This window comes from Excalfactoria chinensis, chromosome 3, assembly GCF_039878825.1.
Source record: "Excalfactoria chinensis isolate bCotChi1 chromosome 3, bCotChi1.hap2, whole genome shotgun sequence".
NCBI lineage: Eukaryota > Metazoa > Chordata > Aves > Galliformes > Phasianidae > Excalfactoria > Excalfactoria chinensis.
The window spans coordinates 28,574,157-28,598,065 of NC_092827.1; the positions used below are offsets into that span (position 1 = coordinate 28,574,157).

The 23,909-nt window shown below is 42.8% G+C and overlaps 1 protein-coding gene across 6 annotated transcripts in view; it reads right to left on the reverse strand.

Annotated features, from left to right (window-relative positions):
* Positions 1–23,909, reverse strand: part of FILIP1 (filamin A interacting protein 1) — a 107,225-nt gene that overhangs the window by 12,470 nt on the left and 70,846 nt on the right. For 5 of the 6 annotated variants that reach the window (XM_072330811.1, XM_072330808.1, XM_072330807.1 and 2 more), the window contains one exon: positions 3,534–6,339. In XM_072330811.1, the coding sequence (XP_072186912.1) occupies positions 3,534–6,339 (2,806 nt within the window). Of the gene's footprint in view, positions 1–3,533; positions 6,340–12,480; positions 12,669–23,909 lie in introns of those variants that run through there. The other variant, XM_072330813.1, reaches the window with a different exon arrangement.

The window sequence follows — 23,909 nt, forward strand, 5'->3', positions numbered from 1 at the left end:
GTATATGATCGCTTTTGGAATATTTTAATAACAAAGATGTGTTTTCAGTATTTGCTCTTGATCAGATCAGAGACCAGCCTGTCCTAGACAGAAACGGTTCAATTCCCTGGCTGACATAAAAGCATCTATTGCAATTTGAGATGCTGTGGGCTATTCAAGCTATCTGCACAAGGCCAGTTGATAAAAGGGGATCTAAAGAGACCTGCGACCTCCGATAAAGCAGCTGGAAGCTAGGTAGGGTACTTGAGAGTGCTTGAAATGGCACAAAGGAGGTATGTTTAGGTGACTAAATCCTGAAAGGCAGTTACCATCAACTGGAAGCTTAAGGGTGGGTTTGGGTATTGAAATCAAAGTGGCTATGGTTATATGTTAAACACTGAATTCAGTCTAACTGGGATAGCCTCCATCATATCAGTATGGGGCTGAAGGATGCAACAGAACTCCTACCTTGGAGGTCCAGGGAATCTAAACAGAGTTTGTAAGAAGGGGACAGACTCTTTAGTGGGGTCTGTTGTGATAGGAAAAAGGGAAGTGGCTTCAAACTAAAAGAGAGGAGGCTGCATTAAGGAAAAGGGTTTTTACAATAAGGGTAATGAGGTGCTAGAACAAGTTGCCCCAAGATGTGGTGGATGCTCCATCCTTGAAGAAATTTAAGGTCAGGCAGGACCAGCCTCTGAGCAACTGATTTAGCTGTAAATATCCCTGTTTATTGCAGGGGAGTTGGACTAGATGAAATTTAAGGGACTCAAATGAGTCTGTGATTCTATGAAGTACCCCCAAAACTTCGAGACCCCGCTCAGAGAAGCCAGTGAGTTCAGGTGCCAGGGGAGACAGTCACAGAGAGATACCTCTTTTGACTGATCTTTTTGGTTAACTGCTCAAAAACCTCCCAACTCTCCCGCAGGAGCCTGGTATTTCTTTAGACCAGTGTCCCCTCTTCTCTATGTCAAAACCATCACAGACTCAGAAAAAGGCTTTACTAAGAGAGACGGATAACTGCAGCCACTCTACCATATGGGTTGCTGCCAATCAACAGTAGCACCCCTCAACTCTCCATCTGATCCACCATGAAGCCACTGTCTCTGGTTTTGGTCTCTCGAGCAGGCAGACACCACAGGCTGAACCTTGAACAGTACCACATGTGCACTCTATAGAGTTACCTTCACCTGCAGTACTAAAGATCGGTCTACAAATTAAAATTGGAAGATGGGTTAAATGTTTTCAAATATAAAAACAGTAGCTGCAAACTTGTTGTTGTGACAGATAAGAGCTAGAAATTTCAGATTTTCCCCTTTGCACTGCATTAGAATACTGTAAAAAATACCTTGTACAAAGAGAGCTAAGAAAAACAAGCAAAACCAGTGAGCCGAGAAAGCGGCTTTGTTGTAGTTTGTCTTCTTTGATTTTATGAGCTCATACCCTCAAAACATTACCCATGTTGGTTTCTTCGAAGGTTAGTAAATGATTACACCTTATTTTTCCTGTCTAGGGGTATTGAATGTGTTTATAAACCAGCCACTTGCAAAACACATGGTGAATATACAACTTCTATTTTATTCAGAGTGTTAGGGAGGAAAAAGCACTGTTGGGCTTGTTAGAAGTTCCCTGCTAATCTGACGTGTGCCTTAAAACACAAAGGAAAGCAAAAGATAAAGTAAATCCAATGGTTGAGCTAGTTCCTTACACTCCAAATCAGCGATGAAGTGATGAGAGAAACTACGTTTTAGCCAGATGAAAACAAAAGAAAAAATGTTTTGTCTGCCACAGTTCAGTGCATCGCCACAGAAGAGTCAAACATCCAGTAAAAAAGAATGGGGAATTCTCAAAAATAGGCTTTCCAAGCTTCTGAGAGAGAAAGGAGTGTATAAATGAATTAACCTGAGACTTGAAAAAATGAACAGTTGCTTCTAGAATACAGGAGTCCCTGTAAAACATCTCCAGTGAACTATACATGTGAGGAGAGATTGCACATGCAATCCCAAATAGATCAGCATGGCAAATGCAAATTTCTATGAGTCAGAGGCCTTAAATGGAATGGCAACCTCTGCCTATAAGTGTGGAAGTACTTCCATATCTTTGAAGGTACTTTAAATACATTTTGACATTTCAGCTTGGCTAAAGAATATGTTACCTGAGTCCACTCCTAAATGACACGTGCAAATGAACAGGGCATGACTGTTCAGTATATGTCAAGACAGAGACTGTAACCAACTAAGGTATTGCAGTAAAAGGTAATAAAAATCCCCAGCATTTTTCTGTAGCCCGCAAATGAATTAACTGCCCTATGATGTTGTGGGAACAACAGAATAAACAAGTTCAAAACACAGAACAGATAGAAGAAAACACCACTACAGTCTGTTAAACACAAAGATGTGGCTACAGGCTCTGGTTCAGAAAGAAATACTTACCTACTGCCAATTGGGAACAGACACTGACGAAAACATTACTCTCTGTTTATCCACTTAAAATAGTCTTACCCTAAGTAACTGCTACAGGCTAATGTCTAGCTAAATAAGCTTTGGGATTAATACGGTACTGCTGCTTTTGTGTGTTGGTCAAATTCTTTTTCCCAACTAAAACATTGCAAAATGATGTCCAAGGCCTAGTAAATCTTTAGGGAGGGAGAGCACTAACAAAAAAAGGAACCAACATAGACAGAAAGCAGCAAAATTGTGGTAGAGAGAGCACTTAGAAAAGCTGATAACATTAGTGGGGCAGGAAGAACCCTAGTATCCACTGGCTGAAGGAGAGTTGGAGCACAAAACAATGGTACCAAGTCTGGCTATTCATTCCTTCAGAGTCCAGTATTACAGCAGATATTGATTAATAATAAATATAACGAGATTCTACCAAAGAAATATCAGCCTGCACTATCAGATGCTAAGGACTCTCCAGCTGGGCCAAAAACCACTAAGAGTATTATCAGAAGTCAGAATCTGTACTTAGTAAAAATTGCTGTCATCTCCATCATTCTCCATCTCTTTCTCACTTGGAATTTTACAGGACTGCCATTATACTCAGTAGTTTTGCATGGACTTCCTTTCAAAATTACTCCTTTGGGAGATAATGACAAAAGTATACTAAAGGGTGCTTATAAACAGGAGGAAGCCCAACTTTTTACATGAGCAGATAGTGATAGGAAAGTGGTAAGATTTAGGTTAGATATTAGGGAGAAATTCTCTACTCAGAGGGTAGCAAGGTGCTGGAGCTGGTTGCCCAGAGAAGTACTGAAAGCCAGGTTGGATGGAGCCCTGGGCAGCCTGATCTGGTGGGGGCAGCCCTACCCATGGCATGGGGTTGGAACTGGGTGGTCTTTAAAGTCCCTTCCAAACCAAGTCATTCTATGATTCTGTATCACTGTCCAATGCTGACATAAAATTACTCATTTCCATCACAAGCAAATTCAGATCTTATAGCTAAGCCTATATATGAAACACATGTAGGGCAGCCTAGAGTTTCTCCTCTTCTCACTTATTCTTTCCCTTTTGGTCTCTCAAACCATGAAGGTTACAAAATGGGACTGTGCTGCTTACCACTGACTGCGTTCCTCGTGTGGAGGATGTAGTCACAGGTGTTATAGTGATAGTACTTGTCACCTTGCTTGCTGCAGGCCGTGGGGACAGGTTGTTCCTGGGTGACCGTAGGACAGTACCAGTGACAACTTCTTTTTCAGCTGCTATGTTCACTGGTCGGACTGTTATCACAGGACTTGCACTGTCTGGTGCAGCAGCAGGAGAGCGCTTAAACTGGGAACCCAAATGGATGTGGATTTTGTTGTCTTCTGTTGTAATAATATTAGCGTTGGAGTTGTATTTACGGATCGGAGATGGGACAGTTTGTTTTTCTGGCGTTACTTTGAAAACAGCCCTTCCCATGGTCATATCTTGTGACTGCGGAGAAACAGAGATTTCTGCTGGTGCTGCAGATGTTGACACTGTCATAATCTGAATTGGTGATGCAGGTCTGTCAGCGAAAGGTACTCTGCCTCCCTCTGGAGACTTTTCTCTGGAGAATGTTGTTATAGTGACTGGAGACATGGAACGGTCTGGGCCCAGTGGGCTTTCATTTCCTTTTCCTTTCGAGGGCATAATATTTGGAGAGGGAATGATGGTTATCCGTGGCTTCTGATTTCCCAAAGTAGGAATGACAGTGGTACTTGAAAAAAATTCCTCTGAGGTTGGGCTGGTTATCTCCAAAGTAGCTGTGCTGTTCTCGTGGTCTGGTGTCACCCGAATATGAAGAGGCTGACCCTGCTTTGGTGAAAGGACAACCTCCCCAGGATGTGCTGTGTTACCGTGGGTTCGGGCTCCTTTATCTGGACTAGTCTGAGCGCCAGGTTCCCTCTTTCTCATCCACGGTATCCAGGATTTCCTCATTGCAAGTTCATTTGCTGCTGGGGGGTATCTCTCAAGCACTGAAGAACGCTCCATGGGTTTTTTCAGACCTACCTGTCGCAGATTGCTCATAATGTGGTTCTCCTCCTGGAAGGATTTCCGTATAAACACAGCTGGAGTTTCTTCTTCTGCTGCTTCACTGCTCACAGCATCTGTTTGCACACCTGTGGATGTCACAGGAACATCAACCATTCTTCGTCCATTTATGCTGGGCCTCAGAGCACGGCTGTAACGCTTAGAAAGTTCTAACTCTCTCGTTAGATTCAGAACTTCCTGCCCCATGCTCTTGTTTTTATTTTCTTCTTCTATAAACCTTTGCTGCAGAACTGAATAATCAACTTGGAGCTGAGAAAGCTGGTCTTCTTTGTTCATCAGCTCATGGATTTTTTCTTTAAGAGCTTGAACTTCTGCTTTCAAATCTCTGCTTTTAGCCTCTTCCAGACGAAACCTGTGCCTCAGTTCTGCCTCCTGGCTCACTGCTTCACCTTTTTCTATTGCTTTGTTTTTGGCAATCTGGAGCTTCATCTCCTCCAGCTGTTGAGAAAGTAAGTTAGCTTTATCCTGCTCAGTCCTAAATTTCTGCTCTAGCTGATCATATTCATCTTCTGTCTTCATCAAATCTCCTTCAACCACTTCTAGTTGTTTGAGCCGTTTTTTCAGTCTTTCAATTTCAATAGTAAGTTCCTTAATCTTGTTGTCCTCCTGGCAGCCATGCTCTGGTCCTTTTCTGGCTCGACCTCTTGTAATTTCTCTCTCCACTTCCTCCATACCATCAATTCTTTTCTTTAACAGATCAAATCGACAGCTTAGTTCTGAGGATTTTTCTTCTTCACTTTTCAGTTTAACAATTAACTCATCCCTTTCTTTTGTCAAAACAGACACCTTTTCCTCCATTTCTGATTTCAGTTTCAAGAATTTCTTACTTTCTTCTATCAGTTTCTCCGTTACATCCATAACTTTCCCTTGTTCAACTTTAAAATTCTTGTTTAGACCCTCAACCCTTTTTTCCTCCTGCTTTATTTTTTCCATCATATTTTTCCGTTCATCAACCAACATTACAGTAAATGACTTCAGCTTCGTTAGGTCATCTTTTAAGCTTATTTCAGCTTTTTCCAACTTACTTTCTGATGCCTCGAGGTCTTTCACTCGAGTCTTAACCAGTTCCAACTCATTTATCAAATCCTTAGTTAAATTCTTCTCTTTCTCCAAGTTTAAGTGTAGCTGAGTGCATTCAGACTTACTTTTACTGAAAGCCTCTTCCAGCTTCTCTAGTTCTGACATTCTCTTCTGCAACTTTTCCACTTCAAGTTTCAACTCTTTGTTGTGGTGCTCTTCCTCCTGCAGTTTATTTTTCAGCTCTTTACACTGGGATTCGGTTTTTGTGATCTCTTCATCTTTTCCCTCCATTTCAAGTACACGCTTGCGGAGGTTTTCAACTTCTGCCATTAAACTAGAGTTCCCACATTCCCCTTTTGCTATTTTATCTCTTAGTTCCTGAAGTTCCTCCTCAGCTTTTTGAAGACTTCTGTTTGTTTCCTCTAGCTCCTCTATTCTGTGAGTCAACCCAACCAACTTGAGCCTTAGCTGTCTATTATGTGACTCTTGATTAGCCAGTTTAGCAGTCATCTCTTCATGTTCTTGAGAAAATGATGATGTTTTGTGTTCAAGTTCTGTTTCTAACCGCATCAGTTTTTGTCCATCTTCTTTTGTTTTTGCAGTAACAATTTTAAGCTTTTCTTCTTCTTCCTTTAGTTTTTGATTTAAATCTTGTATTTTCTGGCTTTGTTGATCAAGTTGTTCAATATGCATTTGTCTTTCATCCACCAGCATGAGTGCAAATGATTTGAGCTTGACTAGTTCTTCTCTTAGTTTACTGAGTCTCTTTGTGTGTTCTTTCTCCTTCCGGGCTTGATAGATCTTCTCCTGCTCCAGTAGTTTCTTTAACCTGAAACAAGTTAGAACAAATGCATTAAACTACAATATATGTGTACTTGGTGCATTTCTCAATTTGGTGTAATTCTCTCTTTTTAATTCACTTTCAGCAAGTTTCTTTTTATACCCATTAATAACCTATGTCATCTTTCAGCAATTAGCAACCTACCACATTTACATTCCCCAGCCAAAATATCTTAAATTACAAATTTAACTGAAAACTGTATCAAATCATCCTGAATTCAGACACTGGGATTTTATACACATCTAGATAGCAGAGACGTCAGTTTTTAATGCTTTTATGTTTATTTCTCATTTAGGATGACGTTGGTAAGGATATTTCATATCCTATCAGGATATAGTTATTATCTACTCACCAATCCATTTAATACTGAGAGAAATTTGCCAGCACAGTGATAACGGATGTTAAAAGGTTTGTTCTCCTTGTCACATTGCCATCTACGGGAGCAGATGCTGACTACAAAAGTCATCAAACCTTTGGCTACAGCTTACCTTAAATGTATTTTCAAGAAATACAAAAGCACAAATCAGATTTATCCTCAGAAAGATAATATAGACCTACATTTTCCAGCATGGCAAATTGCATTATCCATTACCCATGCAACATTTCAATGGGGAAATGAAGCACACTCCCTATTTTATATCTATTTATATTGAGAATACACTGACATAAAAAATAAATAGTTGCAAGTAACAGAGGGATATATTTCTTACTAGTGCATTAATGCAAAAGCAGCAGTATGGTTCAAAAAAGATGACAGATAGGTATGGTGAATTTAATGTGAAATGGCACATTTTTCAAGCCACTGTCAAAGCACCAACTTCATTATAAGGAAGTGTAGTGTAATGATTCAAATCCACTTGCTTTGCTCACCTGTTCATGAAACAAATTTCTTTGTAACTGCAACACACAGTGAAGTGCTAACAGCAAAGCAATTCACCACAGTTTCAGTTGTAGCAATTGAAACCCACAAGTTTCAGCAAAGACCAACTTTATCAGGAGGGCTGTCTGAACTTCTGCACTGTAAGTGGTAGTGAGAGAAGCACGGTTACATATTCCCCTCTGCTGCCCCAGGAATGAAGTGCTGCAGAGAACTCTGGGGCTCAATATGGTGCACCAAGGATGTCTCCTGAGCCCTCACCTGAACTCTAAGCTCATAAACCAGCCAGCTATTAATGTTTCACTCCTCATCCCTCAGGGACCAGAAGGAACTGGAATGAAAAGCTATGAGAAAAGAGAAGGAAGCCAGAAAGCAGAACAGGATACAGTAGGTAGGGAAGGAGAGGGCTGAAGAATGCGTTCGAAAACAAATCAGATAGGATGTAAGAGAATAGTAGGAACCAGCAGGAGAGAGAAAAACAAACAAACCTTGCAGCCAACCTTACTGGGTCACAAAAAAAATCTCTTTAGTTTTGGCAGCTCTTTGGAAAGGACTGAAAAGACAAGCTGGTCTATGTACGCCTCATTATGGGTCACGTTGGAGTATCAAAAGCTAAAAAAAAAAAACCTGCTGCTATTCACAAGGCACTCACTTTTCACACTCAAGGACAAACTTTATTAGCATGCAATCTATTCCCCAGCTACTTTATCACACTGCTTTATACTAAAGGCTCTGCCAAGAACTCTCCCTATCTCCCCCAGGCTACATTTTTAAAGTAGGACACATCCTCTCACAAAATATTTTTTGCCACAACAGAACAGTGGGAGCCAGCCTGGTGGGGCTCTGAGCAACCCATCTCCCCAGTCATTAACTTGTATATGAGAACACAAGATCTCATAGAAAGAGAAAATTTGAAGGTGGCCCCTATCAATTAAAAAAAGAAAACAAACCAACAAAACAACAGAAGACAGCTTTGTTTCTTTTTTAGGATTTTTTCCATTTGAAAGCCTATCTGCAGATGTTCAGATCATTGCTTATGATTCTGAATTGCCAGGCTGTTCATAGAGAGGATGTGTGTGATTTTACCTAGCAGTACAGGTAGCCAGGATGCGATGCAGAGCACAGAGCAATTCACTGCCCCACAGTTATCTGAGAGCCTATCAGGCTGAGAAAGTCCCTCCCTAGAAAACAAAAGGAATACCTGCTTGTTAATGTGAGACAAAGAAATGCCAGGGATGAGGCTGAGCAACACAAGAAGAAAGCACAACAGCACTGTCACCACGCCATGCCTATCAGGAGGCTCAGAAGTGTGGAATAACTGGATCTGCAGCACTGGGAAAGGCAAAAATAAACTAGCTTAGCTGCGATAATACAACCTGGTGACGTAGCTTACATGTGCATATTGAACAGGGTAGGAAGCACCATGGAGTATTTTATCTGCCTCAGCTTTTAGAAGGTGGAACCAGACTGCCCAGGGTCTGACAAGTGAGCTTTCACAGAACGCTGATGCTTGATGACGCTTCTCTTTTCCACATTCAGGAAAGCTTCTTCTTTAAGGGATGGATGGAGCACATCCAGATCTGCACAGGTGCCAAATGAATCAACAAAATCTGTGTCTTTTCAGTGTTATTTCTAACCACTAAAATAACGCTTTTTTTTTTTTTTTTTTTGAGCTTGCTCCTGCTTTTCTGTCTCCTGTCTAACTCCTACAGCTCAGCAGCTAAACCAGAATTTCAGCAGGACTGTGAAATGGTATTGCTTCATCCTGACCCTCACCAAGGGTTTGTTATCAGGCTTCTCATCTGACTGCTGCTGCTGTTTGCTAAGTGACGCCGGCCTGCATGGGCTCTGCTAAAGGCTGAGAGCACTGCAGAGACTCACAGCACGCGTCCTTAATGTGTCATCTAGAGCATTAACTGCATTCCAGGTTGTCAGGAGGTTGAAAGCACCTGCATTTACGGTCAAAAGAAGCAAAAAGGAAAAGAGGGGAAAAAAAAAACCAAAAAACCTTATAGCACTTTAATAATGAAATGTGAGCTAGTGACAACAATGACAAGGCCATAGTTTGGAACTCTGAGCCCCGTCCCTGCATTTGCTGTCTTGTTTTGCTTATCTCTTTATAGAGGTGAGGAGAACTATTTGGATAAACTTATATAACCCACAGCCATCAGTAGAGTCTCACGGGCTGAGCATCCAGCTCACATGGGGGATGAAGGCAGGTCTGCTCAGTGCCTTGTGATGGCAGATCCTAACAAACAGCTGCTTGTCAGTGGAAAGCACTAATGAGATTAGTTCTTTACTATGAGAGTGGTGAGGTGCTGGCACAGGCTTCCCAGGGAGGCTGTGGATGCCCCATCCCTGGCGGTGTTCAGGGCCAGGTTGGATGGGGCCCTGGGCAGCCTGGTCCAGTATTAAATGTGGAGGTTTCTGGCCCTGCCTGTGGTGGGGAGGTTGGAGCTTCTTGATCCTCGAGTTCCTTTCCAACTCAGGCCATTCTGTGATTCCCTACATATTATATCAAAACAAACAGTTCAAGTCATGCATTGAATGCAAGGCCTCCTCTGCTGTGAGGATCCAGGTGCTCCTCCCTCATCTTTCTTTCTTTTTGTGTCAGCAGAAGGAAAGCTGGTGGGTGCAATGCAGTGGGGTTAAGGACATGGAGACATCTGTAGATCAGTCTCAGCTTGCAGAACAGGAAGACACAGTAGTAGTGGGATAGCAGCTAAAGACTGGGCTTTAACCTTCTTCACGAGCAGTGTGTGCTGGAAACTGCCAACAAGAGTGAAGGGTTGGGGGGAAAGGAACCAGCCCTCCCTTGTCCCACTTCCTCAGAGTCTGAGGCTGAAGGGCCTTTTTGCTTCCCCTTCTCTCCTAGAAGCTTCAAATGAGCTGGGATACCAACAGCTGCTGAACACTCCAGGGAAGTGGCCCAGCTACTTCTGTCAAGGTTATGTGCCTAAGCTCTGTCCTAACAGTCCTGAATGACTTGCTCAGGCTGGGGCTGAGCACTCTGTCAGGTCTAGAAGGCATTTTTTTCCATAAAGGAAACCTGGCCAAAACCATACAGTTTTCCCCCTCAGCTACATGCCTGCTGCCAGCAAGTCTGGCTATTGTGTCAGTGTGTTTGTAAGAGACAGTGCTGGATTACAGCACAGACTTGGTTTGTAAGACCAGCACACAGGGTGTGCTGGGGAGGTGCCCAACGCCTCTTCTATGGTTACAGACTTAGTTTAACCACATGTATGGTTTTTCCTGCGTTATTTCAGCACGTGCAAAGTTAATTCACTGAGACACATAGGAGGAACCTCACAGTATCATCTTCACAGCACCTGTCCTCAGACAAGAATGAGACTTCACCACGAGCTACAGCTTACAGCTGGAGAATGATGCTTTGGTGGCTCATAAAGGCAATAGCCTCATACTAGAAAAGCTTTGGTGGGTGTTACTAAATTTTAGATGGGACTGAGTTTATCTGTAAACAGTAAAAGAAGTAGAAGAAGCAAGAGCTGAGCCAAAATCATACACCAAGTGTTACCTACATTTGCAAAAGAAATTACAAAGAGCGATCGGTAAGCACTGCCTTGCTTTCTAATAAACTTCATGAACACATTTGAAATACAACAAGCATAGGAAACCGGGAAGTGCTGCCTGGTACTGCTGGCTGGTAAGAGCTCTTCTCCAACGTGGCGACAGTATTTTAAGAAAATGTAGAAAGGTTTCTAGTTATCCAGGGTAAGATGCACAGTGATTCCTAAAAGATGTGCATGACCTGGCACAGGAGCATTCAGACTCCGCTGTGCAAGAAGGCTGAGGTGAGCTTCCAAGAGATCCCCAGGTGTTCAGCTGAGAACCCATGAGAGATGTAGAGTGATCCAGAGTGGTGTGAAGAGCTGTTCTCCTACCATCGAGACAGGGACAGCAGAGTGGGAAGAGGGTGGAAAGCAGGTGAGGTCTCTGGGGCACCTTTTAACTGAACTCATACAGAGCCCCAGGGTCCACAGAACTCCAGCACAAAGCCACCTCAGAGATACTACTCCCATAGCACTCTCTTCTACCATTATAACTCACACATTTCTTCTGTTGGGGTGAAATGACTTCCACCCTGCTTTGTGAGCTGTTGAGATGGCAAGAGAAGCAGCCTGATGAGGGTAGGATGGGCTGGCTGGCAGCTGGTGGGGGCGGCAACCCATCACCTGAGCCAGTCTGCAGTAACTCACATGGCTGTGGTGGGGGAGCCCTGGAAGGACTTCCCTCAGACCCACCCCATAGCTACACACCCAACTTCATGCCCACCTCATATCCAATAGCAGAGAGAAGATGGGTGACATCAGGTCCTAGGGCAGGGAAAGTCATGAACTACATTTGTTTTGCTTTTTCTTTCCTATCCATCAAAAATGAAAGCCATCTAGCAAAGAGACATGCACTTGAATTGCTATGGAACTTCTCAAGCTGTTTGTCAATTGATCTGACCTCAGAATCTATCAACACTGAAAACGAATAAAACTTGTAAAAAGAACAGTTATTATTTCTGGTGAACACAGGGAGAAATTTTTGTGGCTATTCTCTATGCAAAATTAAAGTGCAAAACAAAAGCATGCACTCTTTACTGCTGAATTAACTTCTGAGAAGTGACTGCATCAAAGCATATCCAAAGCAAATCAACACTTGCAGCATCAGAACTACATGACAGTTTCCAAATGATACCATGGGAAACATTTTCTCCATCTAAGAGGACATGCAGCTTGTCTTTGTAATTTCTTCCCCTCTGCCAATTTCTGGTGCTGACTTCGTACAAACACAAACATTTCCACCTCCCCGACCTCCCCACCCCGCTCCAAATCAAGTCACCCACACTGATGCCCGCATTGCCCAACCTGCGGCTCTCGGAGCCCGAAAACCCCCGGTGCACCTGCGGACTCCATAGCCACCTCGGCACCGGCCCTGCAGCTCCTCAGACCCGGCCCGGCCCCGCTCCTCGCTGCTGCCCGCATCCCGCAGGCGGGCGGAGCGCGCAGGTACGAGAGCGCCCGGCACCACTCAAGGTAAACACAGCGAAACAACAGAAAAGATAGTTAACAGTAATGGAAAGGATAAGTACTTAAGCAAAAGATAACAAAAAAAATGAAAAAGAAAATAAAAATAATAAAAAATGAAAATAGTGGAAAACGAGAATTTAAAAAAAAAAAAAAAAAAAAAAAAAAAAAAGTACAAAGTAAAGATAACACCAACACAATAAATCGCCAAGATCTTACCTTATAATTAGACTGCTTTTGTTTTTTTAAAGCTACCAAAATAAATCACCTGCAGCCACCGCGCTGCCCCCGACGGCGGGACGGAGCCGCGGCTCAGGTCTCTCCGCGTCCCCGCCGTGCCGCTCGCGAAGGGCCGCGCCGCCGGCCGGGGCAGAGAAGGGGTGGAGCGGGGAGGCGGCGGCCGTGCCGCGGGGCCGGGGCGGCGGCCGCGGGGCGACGGCGGGAGCAGGGGGGCTGCGAGGGGAGGGGGCCGACCTGCCCGCCCCCCATGGTGGGCTCCGGGCGGGCTGCGGGCGGCACGGCGGCGGGCGTGCGGAGGAGCCCGTCTCGGGCCGGGGCTGAGCTCGGGGCTGCCCGTAGCAACGCGGGCCGCTCTCCAGGCCCCCCTGCCAGTAGCCAGCGCCGGAGAAGCTCGCAGCCCCGCCAGGCGGGCAGGTCGTAGGCGAGCGATGGAAAGCGCACATTTGATGTCGGAGGTTGCTACTTGCCCTGAGCCGAGCTACTACGCACAGGAGAGGTTCCTCGGTTCAGCCCCCGCGTTCCATTGGTGCGGGGCGGCAGAGCCGGTGCTGGAGGCACGGAGAGATGAAGAAACCCTCTGGGGGTCTGATGCACGTGCATATTTGGTTTGGGAAATTCGTACACAGCAGCAACAGATTGTGTATGAGGTCTGAAATCACCATTCTGACAGATCCCTGTAATAAAATGTCTTCAATCGGCCTTTTTGTTCCCAAAGTAACACGAAGGGATTTGGGGATTCCTTCCATTTTCCTGACAGCTCCTTCCATTGGCCATGGTCACCTTTCCAGTCTCATCAGGAGAACTGGAAACCACTCTGCTCTCCCCCTTTTCACTCCCCTTCTCTTTCCCTCTTTGCTCTTCCCCCGTCTTGCTGCCCACCCCCTATTCTCAGGAAGCCTCTCCTACCCCAAACCACTGAAAGCATATCACATCAAATGCAATTATCCACAGAAACGGGCAAGTGTGCATTTACGTTTTGGGGAAACTATTCAGTTCCTTTCACTACTTTTCCTTAGGACCCTTGCCCCTCTCAGTATGCTGGCTGAGCAGCGCTCATTTGCAAAGCAGGTGCTTGACAATTGATTCTATGCTCACATTTTGTGGCCTTATTTTCCGCATGCCCATCAAACTGCTGAGCACAGTTGCAGGTTTCTGAGTAGGAAAGAGAAAACCTATGGGGTGGGGGCTGGTGGGAACAGTGGCTTCAGGGTGCTTAGGACATGACAGTTGGGTCCCAGCCCCATCTGCCTTCGAGCCCTGGCACATCCAAGCCCCAGCCTCAACAAGCTGCCCAAAATGGGAGTTATGCTCAGTGTAAAAACATCATAACGCATGTAAATCAGCTTCATGTGACTTTACAAGTGCCATGGAGGAAATGTGTCACATGAGCTCAACAAGGGTCAAGTCACACTTTCCAGGGAAACACATATTAGCCTGAATAATGCTCTCCCTTTCCATTCTCCCCTAATTTCATGAACTAAACACTTTATGGAATGAAGCTACTTTCTAGAATCACTGCTACAGACAAATTGATGCCTCCTGTATGCAAAGCTGATGCATCCCAAAATATTTCTGTTGCTTTAGTGTCGAAGGAGAAGCTTCTGCACAAAACCCTCATTTGATTACACAATTAGAAATGATCACAACCCACATGCCCTGAGCAGACAAATGTTTTGCTTCATCTACTTACCCTGTCCTTACTTGTTTCCTTTTGCAGACCTACTAACTGTTCTGGTAGAGCTACACATTCTTTAACAAGGGAAAACTACACATACATAATGGAAACCACTGAAATAAATATTCACTATTGAGATAGAACAGTGTGGCATGTAGAGGGATCACAGTTGTTAGATCCTTTAGATCACCTCCATGAAAGTCTGCGGCATGAGTTTTAAAATAATTGACAGCAGTAGCAGGAGGGCAGCCTCAAGGCAACCTGCTCCCAGAAGCACAGAGCACTCTGCAAGCAGGTTTCAGAGCTAGCTACCTGCTGGCAGAGGGTTTGCTCCACTGCTGCTGCTTCTGGCTCAGACCCAGACCTGGCTGGCTGCAGACTCTGCACTCCCGGCACAGCCTGTCCCAGTCCTGCAGCAACCACTGCTCAGTCCTGGGCTCCTCCTCACCACTCTACTCCATTTCCAGCTCTCACCTCTCCTAAATCCACAGCCTTCTTAGATGTTCCTTCCTGTTGGCCCTAGCTCTTCTTTCTTCCATTCCAGGGATGTCAATGGGATCCTTACTTGATATTTGTATTAGGAAAGGATCTGTGTGTCTTCAGCAGCCAGTTTTGCACCGATATGATTTAAAGAAGGGAAAACCACCACAGGTTCAGACCCATCTTATCAAATCTGACCGTTCACAACAGCCATGTGTGTCCTGTCCATACCACACACCTCAAGGTGTTACCGCTACCTGTCACCAATTTGGCAGCAAAAAATCAGTAGCCAGAACTAATAATAAAAATAATAAACTATAATAATAAACTAAGAAATAATAAACTAATAATATGCCGTGAGAAGACCAGAGGTTGTTTGAGGGCACTACCAACGTCCCTGCCTAGTAAGGGACACACAAAAGGCCATACCCAGAGGATGGCCCAAAGCCTGCCCCAGTCTAACCCACCACCCTGGTGCAAGCAGAGTCACAAGGACACCAATGACGTCCTCTGCAGGGTGCCAAATCACAAAACCACAGTCTGATTGAGGTCAGAAAGGACCCTGGAGACATCTTATCCAGGTGTGGGCTGAAAGCAGGCCCCATTGGAGTAGCTGGCACACAGCCTGCTCCGCTTGAGTCTTAAGGACCTCTGTGGATGGAGGCATCAAAGACTCTCCGTGCAATCTGTTCAGGGCCATCATCTGAAAGAGATCTTGATTAGGCCATATCACAGAGACAAGGCAACATATACCATACATGTTGCCTCAAGGTAGTCACCAATGGCACCTGTGACCACCAGCTGATAGGGCACTTAGGATTGACCATCAGCTCCTCTGTCTTGCTTTATAACCCAGAAATAAAAGCACATGAAATGAGATGCAGACACAGAAGTTGTCTGGATGTGAGCCGACTGTGCAAGATTTGTTAAGAGAAAGCAGAGCACAGTAGTGCCATACCTACAGTCTGCACTAGCCATGTTTGGACCATCACCAGGCCAACCCCTCCAGGTACCCAAGACAACAGCAGCACCTGAGGTACAGAAGACATCTTGTAGGATGTCACAGAGAAGGTCAGCTAGACCTTCAGCCTCCACAGCTTTTCTTTCACTGGGAAGACATTGTCCAAGAACCACGTTCCTGAATAAAGCAGTACTTGCAACATTGTGAGACCAGATAAGAAAATCACAAAAAATAAAAGCAGGAGAGTGAATAGATAGGAATTCCAAATTCCTGCTCACCTCTGAAAGTCAGAAATTGCCCTGTGCATCTGGCACAGTCTCTGCTATAGAGGAGAGTAACTGGGAAGCAAAAGATGGAATTGGTTTAACTGTTTAATGGTGTGCTAAAAGACTACACATTTCTTTGACATGTTGCTCTCTTTAAAATCCACTGAACTGGGCACAGCAGTGGATTTTTCTTGTAGATTGTAGAGGTTTGTAACCAGTGATAGACTTAATACAAAATTTTCTGTAAGCAGGGCTTTGTAATCTTTCCAGGGACTCCTCTACTCTCTGTTGGCTCTTTATCTTCAGTGTAGCAACATATGTAACATTTATGAGGAATGCAGCCCTTGCAACTCTCTCCAAGTTTTCTAACATGATGCAAAAAGCCCAAATATTTCTGTTTGTTCAAAGCAAAACACCGGGTTTGTGCTTAGGTACATAGAGAAGCACCCTGTGCGGCTTTCCAGACTGAATATTTTGTTCATAAAACCCAAAACTAAAAGCTTTCCATCATTAATTTTCCTTTTTTTTCTTTTTTCTTTTGGTAAGTCAAACTCGTCTGGTTAAGTCAAACTTGTCCTTCACTTTCTGTTTATCCAGTTGCCTGCTATGAGCTTAAGAGATACGAGTTCAGTGCCATTTTGATAGAACATGAAAACTTCAGATACTGAGGGAGGGCAGAGGCTGATATTAATTTGCTGTTAAAGATGATACCTTGGGCCTTCCGAATGCAAATAAATAATGAAGATAGAGGTAATAAATTCTTGAAACATGACTTTGTAGGAAAATCTTGAGAAAAAAGATTTCAAGTTGGACTCCGTGCTGTTATATCTCAAGCAATATGTTTTATAAGGCTTACGTCATGCACACTAAAAACTTAATTTGGTGAGCTACACTGACAACTGGCTTTGTTCACCTTTGTTCTTATTTAAAACAGGTTGTTCCACACAGCTGTTAAAAAAGCCATGCACGCATACACACGCACACACATTCACACACGGGCTTTTTTATTACTCCCCAGATCTTTCTAAATATGTAATGCTGCTTAGATTTAAAATTCTTTTTCTCTTTGCAGCATGAGCATTGCCCTACACCAGGATTTGCTGCCTTTTATGGACGCGTGATCCAAAAGGCTAACAAAAACAATTCTGGCTTTCTTTTTCTTTTCTACATTTTTTTTGTCTTCTATTTTTCTACTGTCATCATATTTGTGTGTATCATGTTGGTACCTTGGAAAGATCAGTATCTTCAGTATTGCTTATGCCACTCAGATGTTTTACTAAATAAATAGAGTTAATTAACTACTTTAACTACTGTATGATCGTTTAGTGCAAACCAGTCCTGGGAAGATCCAGTGCCTGTGTTATACTGTGCCAAACAATGATTGATGTGATGACTTCTGCTTTATTTTTGCTACATCTTTAGATATCCTTTTCTTGCAGTTTTGTGTCTTCTCCATCTTTTCCTCTTCACCATCTTTCTTCCCTCTGCTTTCCACCTAACCCCACTCTACCTTCCCCAACACCTGGTAGTGGTATCTGGAGTCACTTTGACAGGGGCTCAGGAATGGGAGGATCTTTTACAAGTAAATGAGTGGAGAGGCTTAAAAATCTATATTTAGGAAGCATCATCATCCATGTAATTGCATGCACTGTGCTTGCAGGCTTTGTCACAAGCTGCACTGTACAGCAGCCAGGCGGCCTCAGAACAAGAGTTTGCTCAAGTGGAATCAGTAGAAAGGATCTCTCCCTCAGTGCAGGGTCTCACATTTTCTTAGAAATGCAGGCTCTGCTAGCAATATTTTGTTCTACATTTTGCTGCCTTAATCACAGTTTGACATAAGGATAAAGCAACATGCACCTATAATAACAGAGAAAAATAAATCATCTCATAGAGATTCCTTTCTGACTTTTAAATATGAGCTCCTATGAGCTTCATAATCACTGAATTATCAAATAATGAGTCCTCAGTAGAAATTTAAGATGCTGTGCAAGAGTAGTTGGCTGCTGCTCTTATGACTTAAACTGAGACTGATAGATTTTAACATCAGCACTGAGTAATCCCAGCTGTCACCACATCTTAATATGCCATGTCCCTACCGTCAGTCTGAAGAACTATGAAGGTATTTCTGTTACCATTCATGTCAGGACCCTCAGCTTTTACCCTGAACATGAAGGAGCACACACCTGCCCCCCATATCTGTCTCACAGCCATATCTTTATCCATGCTTTTTGCCCATGTTCTGGAGTTGCATCATAAATGGGGAGGTGAGGGGGTGGGGTGGGGGGGAGAAGTAAAACATAAAATTCCTTAATCTGTACAGAAATGCTCTAGTGTCACATAGCTAAATCATACAGCTCATGCATTTGTTCTGTTTGCTGCTTGCTTTGTGTCTACTGAGAGGCAATTATAGCAGAGAAGGAAAGATGAAAAACTCTACATATAAATCTGATTTTGAGACAAATTTATATTTTGGTCACCTGGATTTGCTGTTTCACATCCTTGGAAGTTCTGTCATCTTACCTGAGCTCTACACTCCTTTACAGGCTATCTGGGATGCCCAAAAACAGACATTTTACCCAGACAACAGTGTGGGAAGGCTTGTTCTGAGAACCAAGGAGACATGGGCTGACCACAGTGTTTAATTAGGGATGGGAACCATAGGTGCTTCCACTGGAAGGAAGAGTTGCAAGGGGCTGCCTCTAGAACCAGCACCTGCTAGGTGCTCAGGAAGGCACCTGGTTTTATTCTTTTCTACACTGCTTTCCTTGCTGCTTTAAAGTGTTACCGTATGTACCTCCCATGACTCTAGACCCATCAGCTGTGTGCTCACAGTGATGTTAGGAATTTATGTTCATGACAATACATCAGTCCAGTGACAAAAAGGGGCAAGATGTTTTCCCTCAACCTCTGCACAGCCCACATGCACCCCCCCCAGGCCCTTCTTCACACCTCAGGGCAGTTGAATGATAGCTGGCAGGGAAGGGAAGGTGGCACTGCAAGGTAGGAGGCCATTCTCACACAATAAGCCCAGATTAGAAGCTGCTGCTTCTCACAGAATCACGGAATTTCAGGGGTCAGAAGGGACCTCAAGAGATCATCCAGCCCAACCCCTCTGCTAAAGCAGGTACCCTACAGTAAGTTGCACAGGTAGGCATCCAGATGGGTTTTGAATATCTCCATAGAAGGAGGCTCCACAACCTCTCCAGGCAACCTGTTCCACTGTACTGTCATCCTTACCATAAAGAAGTTCTTCCACATATTAGTACAGAACTTCCTATGTTCAAGTTTTAGCCCATTACTCCTTGTCCTATCACTCCACGCTCCAGAAAAAAACCCTGGACACATCCATTTGCTTCCCACCTCCCTTCAGGCATTTATAAATATTTATCAAATTCCCCCTCAGTCTTCTTTTTCCCCAGGCTGGACAGACCCAGGTTACTCAGCCTTTCCTTGCACAGAAGATGCTTCGGGCCCTTCATCATCCTGCCTCTGCTTTCCTTACAACTTCTTTTCCATCACCTCTGCATCACCCTCTGAATAACTGTACCACTGATGTGTCCTGGTCTCACTGAATGCTAATTGTGTGTTTATTGACTTTTGACTTCCAGTGAGCATCCTTGCTTACAAATTGGTGATATTTTTCAATATGTTGCAGTGGTGCAAGTACAAATGATGCCTCACACAACAGGAGAGGCAGCTGTTTGGAAAAGCTTACAGCCTTCTTGTCAGGATCAGTAGTCAACACTGACCGAAAAATAATTCAAAATAGTTCAAAATATGTATAAAGACATCACTTGTCTATAGAAATTGTTTTAATATAAGATTGTCACGAATGCTTATTATCATAAGCAAATGGAGATAGAAGTCACATAAAAAACATAAAGGAAGTAAGGATGATTTATTTTGCTGAAGAGCAAGCTCTTATTCAGAAGCCATAATTCCTCTGAAGAAATTATAGTATGTAATATATTCACATATACATAATATTACATATTTCTAAATGTATGTTTTTGTGGGTATGTGCAGACATGCACCACACTTCTAGAGTTCTTATGCAGAGTCTCATTTAACCCACTGATCAAGAAGAGCTCTAATGGCTTCAAAGGAGCTGTGCCACTCCCACCTTTGCGCTCGTGGAATCCAGACACAGGTTGGTGCTTTTATGGATTAGTTATTTTCTAAGAGCCAAAGAGGCTGGATGGAGGGAGCTCAGTGTGCTAATGATGGGCACAACACAATAGTGCCTGCCAGCAACAGCAAGTTGTACCATCAAGACTTGGACTGCCAGATGAGGACATGAGCCAGGCACACCAGGTCATGGGCTTCTCTATTGAAGGATTAATACAAAGCATGAGCTCTGCAACAACTGCAAGCTGTAGCACTTTGTTCCCCCCTCCACCAGTACAGTCAATGTTCTGCCCTGAATATTTTTGGAAACCAGGGTTGTATCTCATCCAATCATTTGCAACATGAAAAAATGTTGAAAGCTATGCATCATTCTAACATGAATTAAGTCATCCAGGAAAAGCCTGATATTGAAAACGATGAAAAAAGAATACTTCTATCCATTTCTAATTCCTCTGAAAATAAACATTCTAAATGGAACTGTAAAGGATCTTTCATCTGTGATGTATACACTTATCATCAAGAGATACTTTTTCACCTATGACATAATTGCTATCATCAGAGAAGCACTGCTGTCACTCTGCCATAATTTAGCTTCATTTTCTGCTAATTTCTTTCCCTTTCTTCATTAAGGCATTACATACGTAGCTATGTTACTATCAATCATTCCCTGGCATAAGCAACTGGAAAATAGAACCGTGTGAATAATTGATTTTTCAATTCCATAGCTAAACCAAAAATTCAACAAGTAATTATCAAACAAAAAGAAAGGGGAAAAAATCTTTATATTTCTCTCTAATTCGAGTGAAAAAAATGTTTCATGTGGTTTTCAGTGAAACCTTTGTTCATCTTGAATGAGACTTTTCCTTCCGGCTTTGTCATTTTAAGAAAAGTAGCAGACTAAGAGAAAATTGCCACCACTCACCAAACCAACAAGTGAGAAATCTTCCCTTCCCAGGAAATGCAGATTCCTTGCTCTGTGACTTCCTGTGTGTGGGGAATGTGAATGCCCAGGCACTGACCTGCAAGGACACTCTCACCCCTTGTGTGGAAAGAACTCAAAATTATGTAAGTGATTTGTAAGAGGAGAATATTATACCTGGGAAGAGTGGGAACACATCTCTTTAGGAGTGTGTGACTGGATGGCAGCCTCCAAGGGGTATGTTCAGATTCCATCAGGATTTGGATCCCCCAGTTCAAGTGAACTGCACGATCATACCATCATTGACATGCTCTTTGAATAGCCACCAGATTTCCTTTGGCACTGTTTGTAACTATATTCTAAAAGGGTCTTTGTAAAATATATATATATATATTTAATAGTCTGAATACAAACCATGGCAACACAGTATTATCATCATAGGTACTTTATGAATATGAGCAGAATTATACAATTTGCGTTCTGCATTCCTTTCTCCTTAAATTTGCTTTGGAAGTTCCAAAAATAATTTTAGTTTGGATTTTTGCATCCCCTTGTTTGTTTGTTTGTTTGTTTTCAGTTCTGCATTAAGATTTTTCAATGTATAAGACTTAAAAGGAGATGAAATTGAAATGATGCGAGTATAAAACTAATTACTGCTAACCTTCACTGTTGATGCCATGCCTATAATCTACCAGCTATTTCCAGAGATCTTAAATAATGTCGTTGCTTCATGGTACTTGGCACTTAAACTCACAAGTAGAAAGAACTTCTGCCAAAAATCTCCTATGGGTGGCTTACATAGATATGAGAACATAACAGGAGCTATGCTGCATCAGACTGGGCTTGTTCATTCCCAATATTGTGTCTTTAATTATGTCTGGGGAGATGAGACTACAGGAAGGAGAAAGACAGGGTCTTGCCTGTGGCTTCAGCTCACTCTAGCAGCCCTAGCTTCCTTCCAAGTAACTGGGATTAATTCAAAGCCATGGAGGTAGCCTTATTGATTATTATCTCCACCGTTCAGAGTCCACACTTCTGTGTGAAAGGAAGACAAATACAGCATGAAGAAGTGAAATCACTTTTTCAGGTACCCAATTTCAGCGCTATCATTAAGAGTTCAGTTTTAATTAAACCTCTTTTTGATCTTAGGAACTCCTCAGGTGAGACCTTGAGTCAGTTTTTGTTTCCCTGAATATCTCTGTAAGTAACCCTGTCAATTATACCAAACTCACAGAGATTCACTTAAATCCATTTCTCTTCTAGTTCTCTTCTTTCTTCCTCCTCTTCACTGCTGCTCTTGACTATGTTCTACTATTTCATCAAAATTCTCATAACAGCAAGGAAAAGATACTTGAGACCCTGCCTTTGAATGACAGAAAAAGATATAAAAACATTGCATCTGTTTAGGGATAGAAAAGCTCCTATACAGGCCAACTGAGTCAGAACAGCTTGCAAAATCAGGTGAAAACTTAAGGTTCTTCATTTGAGTTAATGGAAGTTATTTAACTGTAAGCAAGTCTTGAATGTCTGTAGGACATTAATTTACACAGTATGTCATATTCTTTGCTAGTCATTCTGCATATCTCTGCACAGGGAAACTTCCATTTAAACACAAAGCAAATGTTCAACATATTCAAGCCCAAATACCTTTCTAGCATATATTCATCCTTGCAAATAAGTGGTATCTGTATAAAAAGTTTTAAATTTCAGTGAAACCTAGCATGTCCACTGAAATCTGTTTCTAATATTTCTGAATGAGGAAGCAATTTTCCCAACATGACCCCGATTCAGATTTTGTTTTCTTTGCCTAAAAAAACAACAACCTAAAAAGATGGCCTCAATGGATCTGTGAGCTGATATTTATTTCAGTAGTACAACTCTGAAATATGCCAAAGGCCCTTTAAATGTTAAAATTGTTACCTATTGCACCTTGGACAGCTTTTGGGTCCATAAGCAGATTTTGATTGAAGTATTTTCCAACCCCAACCCCCCTCCCCACACACACATCTGACCCTGAGAGTGTTTGAATCAATGATTTTAGCAAACAAACTTGCTAGGAATAACGACCTACATATAGTTTTGTATAATAATTCTCTCTCAAGGGCTGTGAAGCTGATGCCTACTTAGAAATAATTTTGGAAGAATAGCTGAAACAACACATGATGCTTTTTTATATGTTTCCAGAAGTGACTGAAAGACTGGACAGTTTTGAGGACTATCCAAGTGTGAAGAGATGGATTTGGACTAGTCCCAGCTCATGGCAAGCCTCGCATTGTGTAAGACTCAAAATACTTTCCCATTGTTTCTTCACAGTTGAATGTGGCTGTTTGTTCTCTCACTTTTAAATTACCTTTGGAGCCATTTTGTTGGAGCCTGGGACAAAATTCACTGGTCGAAACATAAACTTTGAGTAAGTCTCAAGGAACAACAGCTGCTGCCTTGCAGTCAGCTAGAGCTGTAAAATAGGACCTGTAAAATGGATGACCTTCAAATTTACTTAACTGTGCAGAAATGGCATTTGTCACTGCCAGGCTTTTTTAATTCACTTCTTCTGGTAGACTACCACAGAATCTGTAATCTGTGATCCTAGGAATATATTGCAAGGAAAAGAATAAGAAGTGTTTATATTTGTTATTAAACTGCTGTCCCTACATTGTAAGATTAAAAGTTTAGAAATGCAATTACTGAAAAGTAGACAGAGAGTGACTCAGTGCTTCACCACAGCCAGCACTGTGCGGTAAGATGAGTAACTACTGTAGGCAGTGGTGAATTCCCACAGTCCCACTGGGCTGGCTTTCCCTTTTTTTTGGGTCACAATTTGGAAACCAGGACAGAGAAATAACCAACAGATGAGAAAATCCAGTCAGACTAAGAACATGGCTAAGAATTCTTAGAAGAAGAAAAAAAAAATAGCACTTAAAATACATACATAAATATATATATATTTGTAAATAAACTTAATTTCCAGGCTTTAAAGGA